The sequence below is a fragment of the Typopeltis vanoorti genome, chromosome 5 (genome assembly GCF_054136105.1).
Source record: "Typopeltis vanoorti isolate ZY-2024b chromosome 5, IOZ_Tvanoo_1.0, whole genome shotgun sequence".
NCBI classification, from domain to species: Eukaryota; Metazoa; Arthropoda; class Arachnida; order Uropygi; family Thelyphonidae; genus Typopeltis; species Typopeltis vanoorti.
Genome location: NC_143553.1, coordinates 136,445,232 through 136,472,787, shown reverse-complemented (window position 1 = coordinate 136,472,787; position 27,556 = coordinate 136,445,232). Strand labels below are relative to the sequence as shown.

The window sequence follows — 27,556 nt, the reverse complement described above, 5'->3', positions numbered from 1 at the left end:
CAATATGAAGCAAACATGGGCTATACTGAATGAATTACTGATTCGAAAAACGAAAACATCAGCACAAGATTTTATTGCATAAAAATTCGGTCAGGATATAAATCAAGAGGAACTAGCAGACTAATTCAACCACGCATTCACAAACAATATCACACAACTTAAAAAAGATAATCTACCAACGTTAAACAAAAAATTACCAACACAAAGTAAACAGCAAACTATGTAGTTTCCACCTGTAATAAAACAGGAACTCAAGGAAGCACTCCTACAACTAAAACCAAAGACGATTCCAGGAATACACAAAATAAGACTCATAGACATTTAAACACAGTTTGAACAAATAAATCCAATACTTTTGAGACTCGTGAACATAATATTCGAACACTGGCAATATTCCACAACAACTAAAAACTGAGATAATTACGCCAATTTACAAACATGGTAAAAGGAATAATACTGAGAACTACAGACCAATAACTAACCTGCCTGTCATTTCAAAAATTCTAGAAAAAATAACACACACCAGACTACAGAACTATTTACAGAAATACAACAATATCTCACAAAACCAATCAAAACCAACAGCTTTCAGAAAACAAAAAGCACCATCACTTTATTAGAAGACATCGCCGACGCCATAAACAAAGCTCTCGATTAAAACAAGTACGCTGTCCTTATAGTGCTTGACTTAACCAAAGCTTTTGATACACTTGAACATGACATACTACTCACCAAACTATACTCAATCTGGATAAGAGGAACACTGCATACCTGGTTCAGGAACTATCTCTTAAACAGAACATAATTAACAAAAATAGGCTCTCGTTACAACCAAGATATACAAATAAAACACGGTGTCCCACAAGGCGCCATATTATCACGTACTCTATTCAACATATACATTAACGATGTTCATAATCTGGCCATAAGAAGTCAAATATTTCAGTACGCAGATGACACCACGCTTCTAGCAATTCAGACAGACATCAACACAGCTCTCTGCGAAGCACAACAAGACCTAAATGAAATCACAAAATACTTCTACCAAAACTCAATTGCAATCAACGGCACCAAGACACAGATGTTAATAATACATATTCCGAGAATCTTGCGCCCCTCACCACTATCGCTACACTGTCACACATTAACACTGCATCACTGCATTAACAACAGATGTCCCGAAATCAAACCTGTAACACATGCAAAATATCTTGGCCTTTACATAGATTGCCACCTTAAATGGACAAAACATATACATTACTTACATACTAAACTCCGCATCATCGCAGGAAAACTCTTCTAAGTAAAAGACATTATTCCATCTAACATAAAAAAAAAAAAAACTCCTATATCACTGCATTTGCGAATCTCTACTCTGGTACGGTATAACGGTCTATGCAAACACATCAAACAGACACCTAATAAAATTAGAAATATTACACAGGAAAATCCTATCGTGTCAACAGTGATTTGGAGACCTTATACACAACAGCCAATATCCGAAACGCGTATGGAATCTAAAATACTACATAATATTACTAAGAAACCACTACAACATCGCCTATCGTAACAACAAAAACACATATCGCATAACATGACCCACAACGACTCATTCGGTTCTTTTGTGAGATAGCATCTGATACTCACGCTACTCAACAACCTACCAAGAAATTTAAAACACATAGACTACTGCAGAACATTAAAACACGAACTCTGGAAAATATACCAACACAGTTAATATAGAATTTACACCTATGTGCATAAATAGTGAAGGCTAATCCCACTCTCTTCATAAAAGCTGACCCTAGCTTCGAAATAGGGGGGGATTAGCCCACCACATTCAACTAATCCTCATAATCATAGACTGCAAATTATTATAATGTATACTCTGTATAATAATAATGATACTGATATGAAAAAAAATATGTGTATTTATATTTGAAGAAAAAATGTTAAAAAGAAATAAGGTACTATAAACTGCGTACAGACATTTTCTGTTCTGTACAAACAATTTTGTACAGAACAGAAAATGGTACACGTCTGAATTGTACATATGTAAATACCCTGTATGATGATAATAGGGAAACAATTATTATCAAAAAAATATTATTATATACAGTGATTATATCCATTGCTATTGTATATATAAAGTGCAAAAGATGAAAAAAAAAACATCTGTAATAATCATCATTATTAACATTATAATAATATATGTTGTAAAAAGTTATTATTATTATTTAAAAAACATTATGTAAGTGCAAGTATCTGTTTTATGCACAATTGTGTTCGTGTAATGTATGTAATTTATCTGAGAAATTAAAAAAAAATTTAAAAAAAAATTATTATTATTGTTGTTGTTGTTGTGCAGCTCAGTGGAAGTGGCGCTTGGTCACTCGAAGTTAGACTTAAGTTCAAGTCTAGTCGCCGACTGGAGGAACTTTTTCTAAGCCTTTCTTCGACCGGTTCCCGAGTTAGTCGATCTCCGACAAGGGCAAGTGGGAGTTTCCTTCCGTAAACTCAAGAAAAATGACTGTAGTACCCACATTATTTCAGTCAGTAACCTATCTTGTTAGGGTTAGGCACCAAGAGATGGCAGCACTGGTTTGTCAGCCTCTTCATCGGTGGCTGCTATAATTAGTAATAGACATGGATCAGCTATCTCTGATTGGCCACCGGTGGAGATTGAACTGCCCACTCAGTCTCCAAAAGCTAGATAGGGTATAAAGGCCTCGCTACTCTCTATAAGGGAATAAAAGGTGTTAGCTGATTTATTACATAAACAGTAGCAACAACACAAATAGTGAAGGCTAAATCCCACTCTCTTCATAAAAGCTAACCCAAGCTTCGAAGTAGGTGGGATTAACTTCCCTCACTCATCTACAAGTAATCCTTATAAACAAATGCAGAAATTTGTTTGTATAATCACTCTGTAAAATTATAAGGTGCAATGTCACACAAGATGTATGTATAAATATTTTAGCAATCAATAAATTATAGATTATATTCTAAAAAAAAATTATAACGGTGTCTCCATAGAGTGTAAATAATGGTTAGTGTTAATGTAGGATCTCCTGCGATGAGTATTCTGACTCCATGGAGACACCGTTATAATAATCACAATAAAATATAATAATAAAAAAAGGCGAAGCTACGCATTCCACACATTCACCACCCTCCAAGCAAAAAATCTAGTCCTAACGCCATTGCTAACTACACTCTTGAACAATCTCCAGGGATGGCCCCTTTTTCTCCCTTCCTGCACTGTTCAGAAAAAAAGTCATCAGTATCAATCCTATAAAACCCGTTTAATAATTTATATGCCTCTATCATATCCCCACTCTTTCGTCTATCAGCTAGTTGAGCCCACAGACCTTCAATCTTTCCTCGTATGAAACATTCCACAGACCTGCAACAAGCTTTGTAACTCCCCTTCTGGATCCCCTCCACCATTTTTCATCACCAAGAAATCCATGTGACCAGATCTGTGTGTAATAGTTTAGATATGGTCTTATGAATGTCTTATGAAGTGGAAAGTAACTTCTCTATCCCTGCTTGTCAGTGTTAGTTCTTCAACAACCGTGTAATTTGATGGGATGTTTTGGCAACCTTTGCAATATGCCTTCTAAACTTACGTTCTCTGTCCACAGTAACCCCCAAGTCCCTTGCCTTGTCAACTTCTTGCTCTTCAGTTCCATTGCTTATTAAGTTCCATTAATATAGTATACAGCATGTGATCTCATCCTCCCGAAGTGCATCACCTTACACTTAGCCACATTAAACTGACAGCCATTTACCTTAGCCCATCCTGCAAGATATCTACATCATTTGAATTGACTATCGCTCTTCCCAATTTTGCATCATCAGCGAACAAGTGGATATTTCCTTTCAAATTATTTTCAATATCATTAATGTACAAAGTAAACAACAGAGAACCAAGCACCAAACCCTGAGGTACACTAGTCACGTGCCTTCTACTGGACTCAGATCCTTCACTCTTTGATATCTGTCCATCAGTCACCCTCTAATACAAATCACCAACTTCGAATCCATACCCATTTGCTCCAATTTATGCAACAGAGTTCAGTGTGGAATCCTGTCAAATGCCTTTGCAAAGTCCAACAGTATCACCGAGTAAGGATTTCCTTTATCCGACTCTACCATTACTTTATTATAAAAAGTAAGTATGTTACTAATGCAAGCCCCACCCTTCACAAAACCATGTTGCCCGTTATAAAGCATCATATTGCTATCCATCCAGTCCTGAATTCTAATTTTTATCAATTTATCCGAAACCTTAACCACCACTCTAGATATACTGATTGGTTTATAATTTATTATCTCTGTCTCGGAGCCTCCCTTATGCAGTGGAATTATTATCCCCTCTTTCCATTCTATTCAAACTTTGCCAGAGCTGAGGCTTAAACTAAACAGCCCGGTTAGAGGAGGTGCTAATTTTCTTGTACATTCTCATAACACATGGATCAATATGCCATTTAACCTTATGAGAGTGTTAGCATTAAAGTTCTGTAATATTACTAAGCACCTCTATTTCTTCTATCTCTAGAGTCTAGACTCTCTCTCTCATCAGTCAATGACACATTCGGCACTGCAATATCACAACCAACCAAGATGGTACACTTTTGCAAAATGATCACTAAGCAACTCAACTATTTGATTTGGTTCTGTAACTTCCCTATCATCAACACTTTTTAGTAATCCTTCCATAATTATTCCACATTTTACTTGCCATATAGCGAAAGAACTCCTTAAGATTTCTTTTGGACTCATCGGTCACCTTCTTTAAGGAGAGCAGTATCAGACTGCTTTCCTCAAACACTCTTTGACAATCTCCCAAGCAGCATCAACATCTCCCCCTTCAAATTCTGGTGCCAGCACTGCAGAAACTGACTTCTCAGCTTGTCATAATCACTAATCAGCCTTGTAGTTCCACATATACCACTTCTTAGCAGAATATTCAGCACTTCTTACAATCTCCCAGGTCAAGACCACACGATTGCTTTCCCCAAGTGGCTACAGTGTAACTAAATTGCTTATTGATATGTTCTCTAACATTGACCAGATCTAACACTCTCAAATCTTTTGTCCCTTCCATTACATGCTGTCTCAGGTAGTTACCTCTTAACAACAGTATGAATTCCATTTCCTTCCTTCCTTTTGACCACTCCTTTGCCCAGTCTATGTTCCCATAGTTAAAAATCCCCCATAATAATAATTACTCGACCTTCATTCATCATACTAATTTGCCAATGCATATTAGCATGATGAACTTTATTGAACAAAACAGCTTCAAATGAACTGCCCTCTGAAGTGCCAGGCACTTCTACCCTTTTTGGCTTTAACACTTCGTCTATCATTAGTAAAACCTCTCACCCTATCTGTCTTCTCTGTTCTGCTGAAAATACTGTATACCTTACATTCTATCCCTATAAATATATCATTCTTAGTTAACCAAGTTTCACTAATTCTTATAATTTTCGGCCAAGGTGTACTAACTAATGGCAAAAATTATTCACACTTTTCTTCGCACTATTCCGAATACTTCGCATTAGTATAGATAAACTGCAATACTTCGTCCCATAACCTCCCTGCATGTGAATTAGCCCATTCCGTATACAGTTTATTTCCTGAGAACAATTAATCCCATATTCACCACGATTATCGACCTTAGCACTGTTAACAGGCGACTCTTTTACCTGCCTCCCTAGCAAATCCCATTTTCCCTGTTTTCGACCATTTCCTCTATCCTTTATCAATAAAAATATTGTAAATGCCAAGCGCCCAATCCATTTAAGTTCAAACCATCACTCTTAAAATACTCCTTGCTTTTATCAAACTCATTCGAGACATTCCTAAAACGAATAAAGGTTTCATTTCTTTGCAAAAGCTTTTACACAATTTTGACATCGTTCCATTTACTATATTTGCTCTTCTGTTTAATTCATCACTGTCAAATCTTGGTAGCAGACTCATGATCTTTCTACTCTCGCTCTTTGCATTCATTGCTATCATTAAGTCTTTCAAATCTTGTCTCACTGAATATCTTTCGCTGCCTCGATCCTTCGTCCCTACAAGTACAATAATATCACTCGTTATATTCCTAATGTTTGACCCTGGATAACATGCTTTAATTACTCTACCATCCTTCACACCCTTAATTATAGAATCCCCATACAATGCAATATCTTGGTCAGATGAGATTGGTCAGATCAAAATTATAAAATATATTACAGTCATTTAATAATGTCAGTGCCTTTGTGCCAGGAGAACCTGTACAACACAATTTACTCCACATGTTTTGAGATATGGTTATAGAAAGGTGGACATCACTTAAACTTGAGACAGTAGACAAATCAGATATATCATCACCTATCTCAATAAAACTTCGGTGTTTATATGAGCCAAGTAAAACATGCGAAACTGTTGACACATTAGAAGATGCGAAATGATCTGCATAATCTTTCGTTTCTCCCTTGACATCAGGTTCAAAAGGTGATATCATAGATATACAGGATGATGGAGATATTAAGTAATCTGGACTGACATCCCTAGTAACTACAGAAGAAATGGTAGATTCTGATGACTTTTCAAAAGTAGATAATAAAGGATTGTTTTCATCACGACCCGAGGTTTCGATTGGCAGGTGAGAATTAACCGATTGAGGCATCAGGAATACACTGGTACGTATTGATTCACCTAACACTTGGTCTTCAGCAACCAATTCAAGGCCATTTGAAAGTAGATGACCCTACTCATTAGGCAAGCCTGACTCCTTATCCTTTAATGATACCAATTCAACTCACTGTCCCATGATGTGAAATGATTTTTTCAAATATTCATCTAATTTAAGTTTATTAAGTGGAATGGGAACTAGTTAATTATATAATGTTTTTGAATGCAAATTTGGGAATAGTTATACCTTACGAACGTTTTGTTAAGAAAAAGAACGACATTTAAAATTTAAAAAATCTGAGAAATAATATTTTTTTAATTTTCTATAGTTCATTTTATATTAGCGCTTATATTAAATAAAATATTAATATTAGGGCCTCCGTAGCGAAGTTGGAAAGATAACGAGGCATTGTACCCTTCGACTGGGATTTTATCATGACGAGGGGAATCTTTATATGGACGTAGTTCTATTTCAGTTAAATTTCTATTTCAAAATTAAGAAGGAACGTCAATGATAATTTCTATAACATGACTTTTTTGTTTTGTTTTTCTATCGTTATTTTATTTTATTTTATTTTGTGAATAAAAATGAAATAATTTTTCTACAAGTTTCAGGGACATGAAAACATCTGACGTACATACATAACTCACCACTGATTTAATTTAAATCATCGCGATTCACATAGCATGTTACGACCACTCCACTCGTCTATGCGATAAGGGCGGAAATAGGGATGTCACCAAAGATCGTTCCAGTAGGCGAGTGCGAAGCCAAGCGGAAAATACAAACTAATGGGCCATGGTGTATCTAGAGGTTTGGAGGGCGATAAGGAAGCTGTCATGGATGAGAATGAGATAGAACCGAAGTCTTTGCGCCAAGGAGTTTGTGGTAAGGTTGGTGTAAGGGCTAAAGGGTGGTAGTATCACTCGTAGACGACGCCAAGTGACGAATAAGGAAGTCGGTAAAGACGTCTTCAACGATGCATCGATTCCCCACTTTCCTTCTCTCGATGTCTTGTACTTCCTCTTATCAAAATCGGAAATAGAAATCTTCAAATGCCAGAGGGCGTGCATAAATAGATCGGTTGATATAAAATATTTCACATCTGCGGACTACTTTTAATTTTTTTCTCTCTCTTGTCTTTATATATATATATTTTTAAGTGAAATTTGTAATGAATAACAAAATTGCAAAAATAAGATCTTTGCAATATACATCTTTCTTATTAAAATGATAATAAAACCCCAGAATTTAATTGTATGAAGTCAGAATTTATTTATTTCAGAATAAATCATTAAAAAAAATCGAGCAAATACGAAACGGATCTTTGTATAATGATACATTTGAAGCACATTTCGAATTTGTATTTGTTGTATTTTATTGCATTTTGTTTTTGTATTTTATTGTAATTTGTACTTTATTGTATTTTAATCTCGTATTAAATTCAAAATAATTTCTCTGATAGTTCTGAATTTATAAAATAGATGGCAGTATTTTAATGTTAGTTTTACAAATGTAATGTAATTTGTTTTCGTTCATATCCTCTTTTATTTATTTATTTTTTCTTTGAAAGTTGCACTGACGATGTAGAAGGATGTTTACTTATCCGAATATCTATCTAAACTATATAATTTCAAGCACGAAATTACTTTTTTTTTTTTTGTTATGTCTGATGGGTTATTATTATTACGTGACATTTCCGGAGAGTCCGAGGAACTCGTTGCCGGAAGCAACTTTATACGATCCGCCATCTACACTGCACAATCGACTGCCTGCGCTGAACTACATATTCGTTTTGTTTGTTTACTGCACGCGATCTCCTCTTTTTTTTTTTTTTTTTTTTTTTTCAGGTCAAAAAGAAATAGCATTTAATTATAAGTTGAAATAATATTTCCTATCGCATACAATTTCAAGCTGTATTTTCAATTATATTTTTCAAAATATTACAACCTTTACAAAATTAAAAATCATGTAACTAGTTTTGTAACACAACTTTCATTTTTTTTTAATGTTGCTTTTGTATTATCGATGAGTATTTATAATGTTTTTAAGAAATGCTTTCATATATTTTATTTTTATTTGCATCTTCTTTATTTTATTTTTTTAAAGTTATATTTGTATCATAATCGCTCATTAGTTTTGATATATTTCGAACATGTACGAATACTATGTACATGTTCGAAGAACATGTACGAAGTGTCCAAAATAATATTATTTTGGACACTTCGCAGATGACCACGTGATATTTGAAACAACTGAGTACAATCTGTAAAAAGCTTTATACAAACTGAATTTAATGATAAAACTGCTGTCCGACCACAGATGCATGACTCCTCAACACTTCTGCGCATGGCAGAAGAAAGCGAATCCATTCCGATAATAGGGTAATCAATGATGAGTGTTTATTATTATATGTTACAAAATTTGCTTTTCTTTTATGATCATTGTAGTTTTTAAAGTGGTAACTATTTTACTTGTACAACAGTTGGAAAATTTTACGCATAAACACGCGATTTCGCGTGTTGGTGACGAATTCTTATCGTCTTATTCCTTTCTCCCCTTCAACATGAATTGACTCTTCTTGGCAATGTGCCAGCCAGGGTTCTCGCATGTGTGGTCGCACAGTATATGCTAATCCATCACGAAAAAAAAAAAAAAATGAACAAACAAAATCCAAATACGTAAAATTTTCCGACTGTTGTACAAGCAAAATAGTTACCACTTTAAAAACCACAATGATCATAAAAGAAAAGCAAATTTTGTAACATATAATAATAAACACTGATCATTGATTACCCTATTATCGGAATGGATTCGCTTTCTTTTGCCATGCGCAGAACTGTTGAGGGATCATGCATTTGTGGTCGGACAGCAGTTTTATCATTAAATTCAGTTTGTATAAAGCTTTTTATAGACTATACTCAGTTGTTCCAAATATCGCGTGGTCATCTGCGAAGTGTCCAAAATAATATTATTTCATGTTTGGATTCCTTCTTTGTTGGTTAACCTCATTCGTACATGTTCGGAATACATCAAAACTAATGCGCGATTTGAAAAATCAACCACCTTTGATTTATTTTAACATATGATCTGGCGTGTTATGATAGCTATGTTCAGTATCACTATGGTTTACTGTTGTCTTGAATAAATATAATACTTTTTTATTTACATATTTTATGTAAATAATAAATTATGTTTTATAAATATTTCCTCTTTATTTATTTTGAAAAAAAAAATCGTAGTTGAATGGTCGAATTTCATCTCCATCTCTTCAAGAGATCGAGACTATAAGTCTCAACCACTACAACGTAAGTACCTGAGGGGGAGGGGAGAATTTCTGTATAAAAACGACCGGAATTGGGCAATTTATATTATCCATTAAGGAAAATTCACTTCTATATATCCGTTCTGCAAATACTCACTTGGTAAAACTGTCAGGAAAGCACTCCTGAAGCTGTAACCCATAGTGTTGGCACCGAGGCAGATGTACTTCCCGGAATCTCTTTCTTTGGCTTGTGGTATGAGGAGTTTGTTCAAAAAAGATCCGTCTGGTCTTTCGAGTATTTCAGATGATTTCAAAACATGAAAATATTCTCCTTGGACTCTGACCACGTTGTTTGGCTCCTCGGGTTCTAATTCTTCGCTCTCAATTCGTTTCAGCCACTAAAACACAACGGAGAATTTTAATTATGATAATTGTAATAATAACACTTTGAATCATAATAATTTATGATAATCAAAACTGATTTGGCAACATTTGATTTCCAAACAGACAAACAACTGCTTATAATTAAACTTTTTAAAATTAAAAATAGCAAGTCAGCAGAAGCAACTAGGCCTATAACGGCAGTGTATGTTATGTTTGTTGACTGCGTGTATTCTGAGGCTGGTTTGTCTGTTTTGTAGGATGAAAAAAAAAAAAAAACAACGATTTTCTCTCAAGAAAAATCCTTCCACATCCGTATGAGACCAGCTAAACATCGACTCAGTAAGCCCTCATGAATGCTCCTCGCATCTCAGACAATATTCTAGAATGCAAATAAAAAACCAATCGAGGTATTTGTTGTGGATCTACCTGCGCGGAAGCATCCCAGTCGAGCAACAGTATACATGAATTAAAAAAAAAAAAACTGAATTCCGAGCGAACTCCGCATGCGACGTCTACGGGGACTGCAGAATTATTGTTGTAGTTTGTGTGCTACTATCTAGCGGAGAGATGTTGATAATAGAGCCTGAACGCCAGGCATCAAATACTTTTCTTACATAATAGAGCTATATATTGGCACACAAGAGAAAGATAAGTCAGTGCACTCACGGTCAAATGCATCTATTATCCTATTTACGTTTTAGATTTTATTAACATTGAAAAGTAGCTCAGGATCCTTTACTGTAATATATATAAAAATTTATAAAATATATATAAATTTATATATATATAAATTATATATATATATAATAATTATATAATATATATATATAAATTATATATATAAAATATATATAAATTTTACATATATATATAAATATATATATGTAAAATATTTAATGTAATATATATATAAAGAGGGTGGTCTGAAAAGTTCTCAATCTCAACCATAAATAGCAACACTATCGGTAAGATTTTTTTTTCTAATTTGGTACATCTGTCATAAGCATCCTTGTAAAATTGTGTCATTCCATCAAGTAGTTTGTTTTCTACAGCTGAAGCAAAAATGTTGTCTGTATCCCTTGAAATGGATAAGATTGAGTATCGTGCGGTTATAAAATTCTTTGTAAAAGAAGGTTTAACGCCAAAGGAAATTCATTCGAAGTTCATAAAAGTTTATGGGCACTCTTCTTCTTCGTTATAGACCATTAAGAAACGGACTGCCGAGTTTAAACGTGGCCGTACTAACCTTGAAGATGATCCGCGTGAAGGACGTCCAAATAGTGTAACAACACCATAAATCATTGATCACGATATGGTATTGGATGATCGGCGAATCAAAGTGAGTGACCTCGCTTGCTCACAGCAGATCAAAAACACACTCGCATGAAAATCTCTGAACAGTGCTTGGAGCGTTTTATAACAAGAATAAAACTAATTTTGTGCGTCGATTTATTACTATGGATGAGACATGGATTCACCAGTACACACCAGAATCCAAACAGCAGTCAGAACAGTGGACAGAAGCCGGTTGTTCAGCGTCAAAGAAGAAAGTCGATTCCATCAGCACGACAGTTCATGCCATCGGTGTTTTGGGATGCTAAGGGAGATTATGTTGAAAAATAAAGATAACTTTGAAATTATAAATTCGTTTTTTTTCATTGTTAGGCCAAGAACTTTTCAGACTACCCTCGTGGTCTGAAAAGTTCTCGGTATATATACACCATAAATTTATAATGTATCACCAAAAATCAAATCAAATATCATACGAATCAAGAAAAATGTACGCAAGGCAAGAAATCTTACCTGAATATTAGGGGGTGCTTCACTTCTCACACGACATTGAAAAGTAGCAGAGGCTCCGTACTTGACTGTAGTATTGAGAGGATGAAACAGAGAAAGATCCGGTCTGTCATTTCCTGGGAAAAAAAATAATAACAACGTGGTAAAATATCGTAAGATGACGATGATAATTATTAGCCAATTAAAAGTGGCGTCTTCTTTTGAAAATAGCGAGGTTCATGTCCACCTACGGCATTTTAACATTACTGAGGCTGTTCTGCTTTTATTCTAGACTGTTAATAATTTTATTATATAAACAGAAGAGCTCTTTCTTGGCTACTTACCTACAACCTTTAGAAGGAACGTTGCATTCACAGATCCATAGACGTTGCGTACGTGACACGTGTAGTTTCCACTGTCCATTATTGTTAAGTTGCGTAGCAACAGTGTCCATCGTTTAGGTTTGGAAGTGGAACTTATGTCTGTGTCCATATGCGGTATTCCATTCTTTAGCCACATCACTTGTGGGCGAGGATTTCCTTTTGCGAAGCATCGGAATCTGACAGAACCTCCCACCGTCCGATTGACCACTGTCGTCAATAATTTCTTCGTATCCGTAAATTTAGGTGGGGCTATAAGGAATAAAGAAAAAAATTAAATCGGCTTATTTAGACGTTACAGGCTAGAATATTAAACAAAGGTGTCTTATAATAGTTCATCAAAAGACCCGATTTCGAAATTTTATTTTCTTGTATAATAGACAAAAATACAATGGTGATGGATGGCATTGCGCAGATAGTGGATTATGTTGTGTAGTGTAAGGTGACTGTAGTTGTGGTTGTAGCTGTTGATCAACTACGGGATATTATGTTCCAGAAGTTTATTTATCTGAATCTTAAAGTCCCATAATATCGTCGTATTTCCATTTTCAATAACTATTTCAAGGGAATTTTCCTTGGGGAATTCTACATTCCCAGGGGAATTTTGCAAGTTGGGAAACCATATTTTCTACACAAGTTCCAGTTTTACTGTTTCTGCAACCCGATCATGCCTTTCTTGTCTGTCTGAAATTTTTGTCCTAAGAACTTTTCCAAACTTGTCGAAACAGTTTGGAAAAGTTCTTTTCGATATTGAGTTGTCTGTATTTGTCATCATTACAGATCTTTTAAATCTTCGCCTTTATTGCATTCATTTGTAGTGCTTGTCTTGAGCAACAAGTAACAAACCTTCTGTTTCTTTTTTGATAGTGCTCTGCTGAAGTCATTTCCCCATTAAGCGACTGCCATCTTCCTTTCAATCCTCCAAATATTGACCACGGAGTGCTTTATTTTTCCAACCTCTTGATCTTTTTTTGCCATTTCTTTCTTCTCATTACTGAAACTACTACATTCACTACTTTTTCTTTGTAAGTGTCCTTTAGCATATTTTCAGTGCTTACATTGACATAAATCATTCAATGTTTCTTCTACTATTTTCTTGACCGTGTAAGAAAAAACAACAATAATAGTTATTATTACATGATACTTCCAAGGATTCATCGCGAGAGGGCGTTCTACACCACGCAACCTACCTCAGCCATCTACTGCTCAGCTACTATTTTTTTTGCCAGTTAGCCATTAATATTTCACTCCTGCCTGTCTTCAGTACGCATTTTATTTAAAAAAAAAAAAAAAATGGAAACAGTCTGATTATGCGTCAGCTCTGTTTAAGAAACATTCGCCTGTATTGTGGCTTATCTCCACGGGCACAAAGAAACTCATACAAGCGGTGAAACTTTAGGCTTCTACTTAGGAGCGGTTCTTAAATATACTTAGGAACTATTAGCGTGACGATGATAGCAAAGTGTCCCTCGCTTATCAACTGGGAAGAATAAGGAGAAGACATAAGAGAGGTGCAGTAGTTTTAGATTCTTTAGAATATGTTGCTTATCTTACCGTGTCAGGTTTTCATTAAAAAAAAAAAAACTACGCATAAAGGCGATAAGCCAGTGTCAGAAAGAATCCTGTTGTGTCGTTTTAATTATCTTATCTTACTTAATTATTCATGTTAATCGTGTGAAGATTTTTAAAACGTATTTTACTTTTCATGAGATAAGCGACATTTTCTTTCCAGTTTGATTTCTCTTTCATGGCTGAGTAGGACGTGGCTGTTATTCAGTGAAAACGAACTATCTTGTGAAATTCTCTACACAATCTGAAGCTGTTTTGAGGTAGAAGACCATGAGAGCAGTTAGGACTTCAAAAGGGATTTAACTTTTTTTTGTTATGTCTTTATTATTATTATTATTATTATAAAAATCTCCGTGGAGTCAAAGACTCATCGTGCGGGATCCCACTGTTACACACAGTTTAGCATACCGCGTCTTAAACATGTTCACTGCGTTCATCATACTCTTGGACAATGCATTCCAATCACTCACCACTCTCCATGCAAGAAACCTGCTCCTCAACCCCTTGCTCACGCTCTCCTTATACAGCTTCCAGGAATGACCTCTTGTTCTCTCCCTATCTCATCTATTCTATGCAAAACTTCACCGACATTAATCCGGTAATAACCTCTTAACAGCTTATGTGTCTCAGTCATATCCTCTCCCCTACTCATATCCACCAATTTCTGCAAATTATATTTTCTCAATATGTCTTCATACTCAACATTCCAGAGACATGAAACCACCTTCGTCAATAGATCTTTTCCAATACATCTTCATCTCTTAGAAAACCAGGTAACCAAATCTATGCACAGTAATCCATATGTAGCCTGATCAAAGCATTATACAAGAATATTCCATAACATCCTTCCTTCTACAAGTCAGTGCCCTCCGCATCTTTTCCATTATCCGCTGTTGTTCTCACAATTTTAGTAACATGTCCCCGAAATTTTAGGTCCTTGTCTACAATCACTCCCAAATCTCTCATCTCTTCTACCACTTCCAAGATATTTCCACCGATTGTGTACTCTACATCTGATATCTGCTTCCCAATTTTCAAAACCTTTCACTTCGCAACACTGAATTGACATCCCCACTTATTTACCCATCCAGCCAGTGTATTCTAATTCTCTTGCAAAACCATGTCATCCGCTTTACTCCAGATAGTTCTTCATAACTTTGTATCAGCTGCAAACAACTACATATCGCCATTCAGAGCTCTCCCAATATCATTTACATACACATTAAACAGCAATGGACCCAAAACTGACCCTTGGGGTACATCACTAGTAACTTTCCTCTTCTAGGTTTTCGCTCCTCCGTAGACAACTCGCTGATACCATTAGACAGCCAATCTCCAATCCAGTGCACTAATCTACTGTTTAACCCAATCCGTTTCCAATTCAATTACCAATTTATTTTTATTTAATAATATTGATTAAAGACGTAAAGAAAATAAAAATTGTTTTCTATATGGAAGCGAAGCGATCGTGGAATAAAACTAAAAAGAAATGATAAAAATAAATGCTCTAACATTTTTTATTCCCCATTGTTAATTAATTGTAGCCATGAAAACAGGCGTTGGTTTTGTCCCTTACAAGTAAAAAAAAAAAAAAAAACTCATAAATATACTCTGAAAATTAAAATGAAAAAATTCAATTTTTCGTTTTGTGTATTTAAGTATAGAGATATCCATAAACCATATCGTTTATGGTTTTTATGAAGAAATTCACGTGACCCTCAACATGAACTGCAAGTCACTGTGCCATGAAGTAATACAGTTTCATTCTTTACGTTTACAAAGAACTATCATAATAGTTGTCTCATTTAAAATGTGTTTTAAATAAAGAAATGCCTTTTAAAAACGTAAAATTTATTTAAAATAAAGTCATACATTTTTAGTACGTCTTATTTGCCCCTCTTGGTTTCGCTGTAAACTTTAACGATGTCCATCTTTTCTGTTTTTGCCATATTAATTTTGAATAAATTATTTTCTTTTGTGTGTTAGGTCCTCGAGTGTTAGACTCACTGGCGCCTGTCACGACCAATCCACTTGGCTTGTTTCCCATTTAATCAATCCTATTGTCATAGTTTGCTTCTGTCAATTGCGTGTGTTCTTTTAGCCACTTTTCCTGTTTTAGGAATGAAAAACCGGAGTTTCCTGGAAGGAAATCCTTCCACCACGATGCCACCTTTATCCTGAAATTCTTCCCGTCAATTTAAATAGCGCACAGAACGTAATTCATCTTCATTATTTCTCGAGAGTTCCTAATCATTTGCATATAACCGTGTGTTAAGATGGCTATCACTTCGTAATGGGATATTCCCACGAACTATCAGTCTCCAATATCTGACAATTGACGTTGATATATACGGTAAAGAGTAATAGAGATAAAGGGCAACCTTGATTTATGAGGTTCTAGTTTCATATTTTAGTTCCCAATTTTTCTGTCACGTGCTTATACCCATAAAGATTGTAAATCGCTACTGTTTTGGTTTGGGGATTTCATCGTCAGCGAGTATTTGTAAGCGTTGATTTTGTGCACGCCTTTAAAGGCTTTCCTATACCCTATGAGGACTACACGTGTTGGTTTATTGAATTATTTCTGCTGTTCATTTAATACTTTCACCGAAAAGGAACTTCCCTTGCAAAATCGATTTTGTTCCTCGCCTATCTCTGTAATGACTGTGTCGTTTATTTTTTTAAAAATAATTTTTGCATATATATGCATATAAAATTCGAGGAATTGTTCAAGTCGGATCGAAATCTGTTCTATCAGATTATTTTTGAATTGCGGTATTAGAAATTCTTTTGCAACAGTGACCTTAAGTCCTGAAAAATCCTGTAGTCATGTACGCACACCCGTCACTCAATTCTTACACTTTCTCGCTGGTTTCGGGATTCTAATCATTTAAAATTTTATAAGCTAATGAAGTAAAGTTTATTAAATCTCTCTAGCTAAATTAAACAGGTGATTATTCCTGCTTTCTATGTGTCTTTACCTCACTTCCTTCTTTTGCAGTATATTCAGTCATATCTACAAGTGATCTGATTGATAAATACTTCTTGAAAGATTTATCATCTATAATCCGAGAAATATTCGTATCCCACTGTTTAAGAGGTGACATTTGATCTGTAGCTTGTTGTCATTGGAGTGTATAAATGACAATTTTTGCGTGGGAAGAGTGTGTTTGTAACTTTACAATTACATCAATTAGCATTCTCCCATTAGCTGTTTTCTCGCTATGAATACTAATGACTGAATTAATTTTACTATTGCAATTTCTAGCATTTAAGTCTCACAACTAGATAGTCATTTACTTCATTTCTTGTAGGAGGGAGCAAAAGCTCTTCTTCAGTGATATTTTTATTTATTTATTTATTTTCATTCCAATGGAAATAATTAAGTCTTTGTATGTATTATACTATTAATTCTTCTCCTGTTGTCTGACTATTAATTACTCCACCGTAAAATAGTATAGAAGTAGTTTGGTGTCTTGGTTTCAGATATTACTGCGACTTTTATGTTCTGTTTATTTAAGAATCTTCCTGGTAATAATGTTAATTATATCCTTATGTTTCCATTTTGTGTTCCTTATTCATAACTTTATTCATTGTCTTGTCTTCAATCATTAAATCCAACCTTTCTGTTTCCTTTTTGAGATTGGAGAGAAATTTAAATATCCCACCAATCAGTTGCAAGCCGAGAAGTACCACGTTCAGTGATAGGAGTACCGTCTTACAGCCTCTGGACCCGCACATATATGGTACTGGCATTTGTTCCAGTATGATGGAACGATTATGCTGCTGTGACTCAGCCGCCAGTGCTTCGTTTGTGAAAACAGAATATGAATACCACAAGAAGGTGAGGGTAGTAGTTGAGTAGGAAAGGCTTTGTCTGACGCATCTCTACCCCCATATAATTTTTTATGCTTTTATATTATCAAAGATAGTTGGCTGTACCAATCCTATCATATCTGCAAACGCTTATTAAACCTTTATTATTTCGGACTTTTATCTTTTCTTTATAACGGAAGGTCTTATTTTATATTTTTTTCAAGGCATGGGAAGAGGAATGTTCATATATTTGTGCTTCATAAGCTTTCGTGTTAATGTCATTTCCTTGGTGTGTAGTATTCTTATACTCATGTAGTGTAGAGGCCCTCGACTATACCCTTTACTTGTTTTAAAGACCTTGAGTTAATTCCATCTAGGGAGAGAAGAATCCTTTACAAGGCTATTTTTATGTTAAGGTGAGTTAGCCAGTCTCATACAAAGGTGGTAAGGTTTTTTCTCCCTGAAACTAGGATTTCTCATATTGCACAAAAGGCAAACCTGCCCGAATATTTATCAGATTTAATACGCTGTCCTGATCACCTTTACTTCTGGCTTAATTCCAAATATACAACGTTCTAGTGAATAATTTCGACCTCATACTTATTTCGTTTCTTTTCAGTTTACTAATAATGCATGAGAATTTTTAGAATAATATAAAAGAATGTGCTGAATGCAAAAAAAGCTTCTAGTCCATCTCCAAGGTCTATTTTCTGACTACACTGGAGAGTAGCAAGTAGGATTGAAAAAGCTGCTGTAGTTTTAACTTACAAAGTTAGATATAATATTCCGATTTATCACCTCGAGAATAATTACGCTTCAAGTAGTAAAGAAAAACAAATGAAGCACATTTATTTTATTGGAATCTTACACTTTAAATAATATCCGTCTGGGTGGAAGGGATCATAATTTATAAAACAGGTAATTTTTATGGCTACAACTGGAAAATTACTCTTCAAATAGCGAGATAAAATTCGCATTAAAATAAAGAGCATCCACAAGAAGACGATTTGTTATTTAATTTCGATATAATCTCCTCCCCTTAACTCAATACAACATTTGCATCGTTCATGCAAGCTTTCGGCACAACGCTCTTAGATGTCTAAAAGTATAGTACTGAACTCGGATGTCACACTCTTTGAATGACATGCATTGAGTTAAATCGGCGTCCTTTCATTTTTCGTTTTCTATTTCGGTAAAAAAAAAAAAAAGTCGATCGGTGGCAAATCATCCGGTGATTACCTCATGTGTTTGAGCATTAGTGGATTTCGAAGAAGAAACTATGTCACGTTTAAAGCGCAATGTGCAGGCGCATTGTCGTGAAGTAACAATAGCCAGCTGTTTGGGTAGTATTGATCTTCCCCCTACCAATGGGTCTCGTGCGATGATTCTGACGTTGCATGACACCAAAATAGTACTCACTATTAACCGTTTTTCCTCGGGAACAAAATCTATGAATGTCGAAAAAAAAAAAGTCAGCATCGTTTTGACTCGAGGCTTCTGCGGTCGAACTTTTTGTTGTCTTGGAGACATAGGCGATTACACGATTTGTAGTTTTATTTCCGGGTCGTACTGGAACAATCGCTAAGCATCGTGTTGACAAGCTCAAGAACTTTTTCCACATTTTTATCGGTCCAAACCGAGTGAGACCTTTCTGGTCGTGGGTCGTTGCAATCCGACCCACAAAAGGTTTATTCGCAAACCTGTAGTACATTCGTATATCATGTGTAAGTCACGAATTTTTTTTCTATTTTTTATTAATTGTATGTATGTGGTATTGCATTGTTCATTTATATATTTTTTCCTAGTCCAGAAATCCTGCTCTAAAGACCAAACATGAAACTTTTTCAAGCCGCTTCAGGCTTCCAATAAGCAGGGATGTTTTCTCACACCGGCTGATGAAGTGCATCTCCCACCTAAAGACAATTACAAACATCCTTTCCCGCGGCGGGATTCGAACCCGCAACTTGCAATTGAATCTCTACTATCTTCAAAATCGTGAGGACCTCTTAAAAACTCCTTTACGTCATAGATAGTCACCCCCCCCGTACACCTTTCAAAATAGTTAAATGTTTCCAAGTCAATCCGCCTCTCAATTTAAAATAAGGTTTTATCGCCGCTAACTGTTCCATTTTCGAATATTTGACACGAGGCTCTTTTCCACACAGCGTCCACGCTAGAACCTATCTTTCCAACCCGCAAGGACTCGTTGGAAAGAGCACCCTCTAGCGGTTAAAACGATATATACTATTTCGCTCAATTCTATTTGCAGTATGCCTGTAAAATAAATAAATAAATAAATAAAAATGCCTCATTCCTTAAGGGGCACACTGGACACTTTGAAAATGACGTTTTCATATCCCCACTTGTATATTCTCTAACAAACAGACACTTTAAATTAAGATCTACAGTAGCGAACGAATTAATCTGAACAAGACGAATTTTGTGAAGTTTTTGGTTATATTTTTTTCAGTTCACAATAATTTTGGTTTACTGTTTTCGGTTTGGGTTTTAGTTCACTATTTTGGTTGGCTGCTGCGCGCTTTAATTCTCTCTACGATGTTTATTAATAGTGTTGTGCATTTCTAATAGTGTAAAGAAGTGGACACTCAAAGACTAATTGCCTATGAGTGTCATGTTGGTTTGGGTATGTCAATGCAATTTAAAGAGGTTTAGGAAGACGGGTACCTTTTCTCCTGAAAGAAAAGGAAAATCTGGGCGAAAAAGGAAAACTTCACTTACTCAAGATCGTTTACTAGTTAGGAAAAGCAAAATGAATCCAAGATTGTCTGCTGTAGACTTAAATAGAGAATTGACAGCTAGTGAGATTAATGTTTCTGACATGACAGTTCGTCGAAGATTCTTGAAAGCAGGGAGGACTGCCTACAGACTAAAAAAAAAAAAAAAACTGTTGACGAAACGATTGGACTGTTGAGAAATGGGAGAAGGTGATATTCTCATACGAGAGCCATTTCTTTGTCCAAGAGGAGCGAGTACCCTATCGCAAATCATCGGTTGAGAAGACATCTCCCATCTACCTTCAACAAGCTCCTAAACACACAACTGAGAAGAAGTTCTGGAGTTGTTTTACACATGACGATCCAGGATCACTTGTGCCTGTTCACGGTATGTTGAAAAGTGATCAATACATAAAACTCTTGGAGAAAAAGTGGTCCCACAGAACCAGAAATACGACGAACACATCTTTCAACTGGATCTCGCTCCACGTCACACTTCAAAAAAAAAAAAAGTGAAAGAGTTCCTCAAAAATCACAACATCCAATTGCTTCAGTGGCCAGGTCACTCTCCTCATATCACCCAGTAGAACATTTGTGGGTCGTAGTGAAAAAGTGAACCTGGAAAATTAAATTGTTATACAAAGAATAACTTAATACAATCCATTATAAAAGTAGGATTTCGAGATGCAGAAATAAGAAATACGTGTTCCATGTTGGTAGAGTCCATGCCTAAGCGAATTAATGAACTTATTAGGAACAGAAGAATGCAAATAAATTATTGGGTAGTATTGGAGTTTAATTCTTGAGCTTATTTTTCTGGCGAACTTAAAATTTTTCCGCAAAATGTGAGTGCTCGGATTCAATTGTTCGCTACTGTATAATGAAGTTTGTAAATAAATGTCAGAGAGAGAGAGAGAGAGAGACTGAAAGTAAGAGACACTGTAGAACGGAAAAGGAAGCCATACTGTAATTGGTGTACTCATAATAATTATTATTAATTCGGTAATAAGCATGATTCATATACTGTATGTAATTTGCATACTCATCCATTTGTTGAACATTACCGTTAATCATATGTCAACATAATAATGAGGAATAATTTGAATGACAGTATTAACTGTAATGATAAGCGATTGCACGGCTATGGATTTTATTGTCGTTATGAATATTTCAATGAGGTATGATATAAATATAATAATATATTTAAAGATGATTAGTTACACAATCAACTGCACACAGTCATACTAAGTCGTTTTAGTGGGCCAGTTTTGTGCTTATAATAACAGACTATTTAAATACACATCGTATAGAACGTAATATTATTTTACAGTTTAATTATTACATCTAAAAATTTCACGCAACGTGTCTGGCAGACTGATAATTCAGTGCACTGTAACAGTCGATTAACTGGAGTTACAAACTCAATAACTGATGCTACCGATGGGTACCAAACCTATTAACCCTAGGTCTAGGACACTTGCATAACTTTTTAATATAACATGCTAAGTAGAATGGATGAACTAATGAAGTAGAATTAATTGGATTCTTTTTATTTAACAGACCCTTTTCGATAGGATGTAATCTGTCCAGTTCAAATCGTTAAAAGCGGTTTATCAAAGGATTAGAGCAAGCGCTTTGAAGATAGTCAAAAAAGTTTTTTTTTTCTTGACGTTTTCTTCCTCCTCAAATTCCTCTGCTGGTCGAATCATGCAACTTATTTCTATCAAATTTGAAATACAGTTACGTCTCAAACTCTCCTGAATATTTTATTCAATCGGGTTAAAGTGCCAAGGCTTGTAGGGGAATGATCACTTCTCCAAACAACTCTATAAGTTGCGTCGTTCGCGCGATTTTGGCTATTTTACGAGTAAGTAAAAACACCAAAGAAAATAGACGCGTAATTTTGTATATCATTAACCATGCAAATATACTGTCTATGTACAATTAGTACATACGTCAGAATTCTTTATTTGTACCCGTGGCGTCGCGTACCCATTTAGATTGCGTGTGCTGACGTATGGCTTACGTAACCAGCGCTACAAAATTCACGTCAATTTTGACCGCATTTTCATCGATGTATGTAAGTTTTAAGATAGCGCATCAGCGTTCCATCTTAATTGGTCCAATGCAATTAATTGTAGGATAACTTTGAATACTTTTTATCAATTAATATAATTTTAAATATGGAAAGCATAAAGGTGGTCAAATAAACAATCGCTAGGCTTCAAACGCGCCGTTCATGTGAGATTTAGAAATGGTTTACGCTTCGTGGTGAGATTTGATTATCATTGACAAATACTAGAGTGAGACTCGAATAATTTGAATTTTGAGGCGATTTTTAAATACAACCATACACACAGAAATAGAAAAAATTAATCACTTGAGAAATTATTATTTTTCTGGATTGAACGAAAGAAAGGCTGAAATAACTCGTTTTACTTATTTATACACAAGTTCCAACCACCTTCGTCTATCGACAGAAAACGGGACATTCAATAGATCGTCAACACCGATTCCCATTGTAAATATCAGAAGCCGCTAAACGAAAATTAAGCCAACATTTTATAAAGAAAAATAACGAAAATTTCGACAATCAAAAATCCTCCACTGAACTGTTTTGACCATTATTTTGTAATAAACGGTTACAAGAGTTCACTTAGCCTAACGCTCATTTGACATAATGCGTATAATAGCAGAGAAGTTCGTTTTCATTGTTTCCAGTCAGATTTTTAATTATACTTATTCGTTATCGACATATAACTGTTTTATTATGGCAGTTGTTTTTTCGTTCGCAAAACGACTTTCTAATTTTTTTAAGAAAGATAAAAATACTGAATATCATAACGTAATCGATAAAAGCCACACTGTTTCCATTTCATTTGCAATTTGTAGCAATCGTTCGATCATCTATTCGTTCAGCTGCATTTTCGTCATCAGCAATGCGAAGAGAATAAATTGTTAAAATAGATTTCTGAGCAATGAAATTTTCTTTTTCTTAAGCATTCTCCTTTCGCAATCCACAGATTTTGAAAAGTTATTAAAACTTAATCGCTCTCAGACGTATTATGAGTTACCATGGTTACTCCGAGATTAAATTTAACTCGGCTGTTGTTGCCATCTTGTGGTCGATTTAGAAACTATTTTTGAGTGATATAAGAATGTCGTCTGTTTTCTACTATTGATTGTAAGAAATCAGTAAATCACCACGCGAGTATCTAAATGTAATATTTACTATAAATCAGATTTATTTATTTATTTATTTCCTAGAATTCAATTTTTTTTGTATTGCAAATATATAAATTAATTCTGATTTAAAAGGAGAAAAGGTGTATTTCATTTTCACCTTATATTTATCGAAATTAAATCAGATTTTGTTCAAAAAGAAAGAAATTTATTTATTTATTAAATGCCCAGATTTTTAATATCTATATTTAAAAAAGAAAGATAAGGAAAGTATTTTTTCTAGAGTAATGCAATATTATTCATTACCGCTATGAATTAGTGTTTGCATAGAAAATTAATCAACTGTTTTATGGTGGCAGCTTGATTAGCACGTTCTACTCACCTCCACTTATACTTTCTGGCCGTAGAGTGGTAATATTTTCTACCGTTGCTGTTGTTGAAGTTTCTTCTATTGCTGGTTCGCTTTTCCCGATGTCTCCTGCAACACAAAAATTCCTTCAATGAGACAATCATTTAATTGCGCAGCCATTTCAAGGTTTTAAGCAAGAAGCTCACAGTAACCAAACGATGCAAACTGGACAGATTTGCCAAATTACATAGATTGAGGTTAATATACTGTATAGTGTCCCATCTGAACCATTGGATGATTCAAATTGAATCAGACAGCAAGTAAGGGTATTAATGGTAATATGTACCTCGTTCTGTGTGTTCCTGCAATTTGAAATTGTGTCTCATAAAATTTTGTTGTTTTGTTGCACGTTTTGTGTTGGCTTCAATGCACCTAGCGCCTTAAAATCGCCAATTGTGTTCTTGACGATGTAACATTTATTGTTGGTATTGATGACTTCGGAAAAATACATTGACTACTAATGCAACCGCTGGAACAGAAAAATAAACTACTGTTGTCATGGAAACCCATGTCACATTAGTAAAAAAACTTATCGCAGTCCAATAAACAAACCATTATAGATAGAGTGTTCCTAATAAAGTGGTCACTTAGTGTAGCTATCTCTTGCGGTATATTAATATTTCAAATACGAGACTATTTTATCAATGTCACGTCGAAAATATTATTATTATTATTATTATTATTATTATTATTATTATTATTATTATTACGTGAACCTCTAAGGAGTCCAAACATTCATCGAGGGAGGGCACCTACTTATACAACTCTCCGTCTACCATTATCATCATCTACACCAACGCCATCTACTGTCCACCGTGACCACTAGTACTTTTGATAAATTGCATGTGTTCTCAAGGCCGATTTGTATGTATGCGGGATGAGAAACCGAGTTTCTGGGAGAAAAAACCCTGCTACCTCCGTATGAGTTCGGCTAACCCACCTTCAACTGAAAAGTCCACATAAAGATTTCTTTCGAATCGAACTCAGGCCTTTACCAATTGAAGGACGCAACGTATAGTGAGACTATTCGGATTAAACATTGCATTTATTTGATCAGTAGTGAAAAGCACCTCATTTATAAATACTGATCTACTTTGATCTCATACCATCCTTTAATGGGGGACCATAACATCATAGGAACCTTCAAAATGCTTCCAAAACTCAATTTTGTCTTTCTTTTCTCCCTAAACGATTTTAATTCTGTACTTACCTTAATACTCAGATGAACAGTCATAACCAGATCCCTTTTTTTCCCCTCTCGGACATACTCTTTTAACCCCCCCCTTTTTTTTTTTTTTTGGTTAAATGTGTGATTTAAAGTTATGACTATCATGAGACTACGGAGTAAATTTTTAAAATGTTAAAAATCATTAAAAATGAAAACAAAATGAAGAAAATCAGAATCTGGTTATAAAGATCTATAATTACAGTAATGACTGAAGCTTACAAAAATTGAAATAAATAGATTGTGAATTTTTGTAGACACTTCGGAAGCATTTACTTAATTTATGGTTTTTATCTTTCCCATTTTTGATGGGAAGAACAAAAACTACTACAAAACAGTCGTAGTTTATGGTAGTTGAGTTAATATTCGTTCATGACTATCATATTTTTTTTATGATGGAAAGACCATCAGAACGTAAAGAATCTTTCGAACATAAACATTCTTTTTATTTCCAACATTAGATCTATAACAGCTCTTTATTGCAATTTTAACTTGGGTACATTGCTGATAAAATAGAAATAACTGATCGTGTCAATAGGAAAGATAGGTTTGCGCCATTTTGTACAAAACATTTGAAGCGCAAAAGAAACAAATGGATACTACCTTCCTAAAAAATCGTTTGGTCTCGAGAATAAACGTAATATTCAGATAAAAGATAGAACACATAATCGTAAATCGCATCATCAAAATCATATTTACACTCGCAGTAAAATGATGATAGTAACCGAGCGAACACAATAAATAAATAATACGTGTTTGTATTGCATTTGAATTGCACACACACACACACACACTCGAATAGGAAAGGTGTTTTCTGTCCTTTCGTATTGATCACGATCCAAAACTCATAAAAACCTTTGAGATGTTTGCTATAATTCGTTATGGGATCCTCTTTATTTCTATTTTTTGAACGAATCCTCTGAAGAGCTTTAATCAGCGCGCTCCAAATATGTTTCCACGTCTACTTAAGCGGATACTCGCAAAACACGCTCCTCTATTCAGAAAGAGGAGCGTGTTTTGTACTTCGCCCGCTTTATTATTGTCAGAAATATACGGATGTCTGAATAACTCATTAACGTCTTGTACAATCGTGCTGATTCTGATCTCTTTCAGGTTGAATAGCGTGATTAATGTGGGATTCGTTTACCATCGTAGCCGTCTTTCATAATGAGCTTTCCTGCAAACTGATCCGTGATCTTTATTAAAACCTACTGAATAAATCACTTTCTCTCCCTTATTTTTACATCAAAACCCAAACCTCCCCCCCCCCTTTGTTGAAACACTGGCTGACATCCAAAGGAAGTGAAGATCGCATTTTTGTGCCAGCCTTAATAATGTTATCTTTCGCCACCCGACTATGTTTTTATCTAGGAAGCTATTTAATTGAACACTTCCTGAGAGGGGTATTCTTTCTCCCCTCCCCTATTCTGTCCACATCTAGTCTACACAGTGCGTAATGATTTTTAACCGCAATTTATCGTTTTAATTAATAATGCTAATTAACTTAGTGTTAAGTGCTAACTTCTCCAAGCCCGACACATCGGGCTTGGAGAAGTTAGTTACAGAGAAGGGAATGGGTTACGTACTCCACTGAGTACGTTCCAAGTTCGGTTTCTAGAGTAAGGTTTCCGGACTATGTAAAAAATAAAATAAACAAAATTAATAAAAAATAGAAAAAATACTTCTTTGCTTCCAGTATCTCGAGGAGGTACGACTTCTAAACGAGCCCTGACTATAGATTGAATGGAATGCAATATACACGTCCAAAATATCTCTGCATTATGGGATACAAGCAGCTGGTTGTGAAAATCTCACGATCTGCAGATGCCGCTTTCTTTAAAATGTATTTGGCAAAAGATAGGCTTAGAAATAAAGATTGGTTTTATTTCGTAAATATCTAGTAAGAAAACATTTCAAACTTTTTTTTTTCTTATTTTACGTAAAACACTATCTTCTTTGGTACTTTTCTTTTCACGTTGATTATTGCAGTTGATAAATAAACAGAAAAAAAATCACGTGTTGTGCAAACGGACATGCTAAGAATTGTCTAGGACGTTTTACGTGGCACTCACGACTTTGGGAAACTCACAGCCTTTGAAATCCGGCGAATACTGAATTGC

General features: G+C 35.0%; 1 protein-coding gene across 1 annotated transcript in view; it reads right to left on the bottom strand.

Annotated features, from left to right (window-relative positions):
- LOC150106848 (fibroblast growth factor receptor-like 1) overlaps positions 1-27,556 on the bottom strand; it is a 76,771-nt gene that overhangs the window by 16,078 nt on the left and 33,137 nt on the right. The window contains exons 3-6 of the mRNA XM_090393490.1: positions 24,185-24,280; positions 12,464-12,751; positions 12,144-12,256; positions 10,114-10,354 (exon numbers count right to left, since the gene is read on the bottom strand). Coding sequence (XP_090249616.1) covers positions 10,114-10,354; positions 12,144-12,256; positions 12,464-12,751; positions 24,185-24,280 — 738 coding nt within the window. The remainder of the gene's footprint in view (positions 1-10,113; positions 10,355-12,143; positions 12,257-12,463; positions 12,752-24,184; positions 24,281-27,556) is intronic.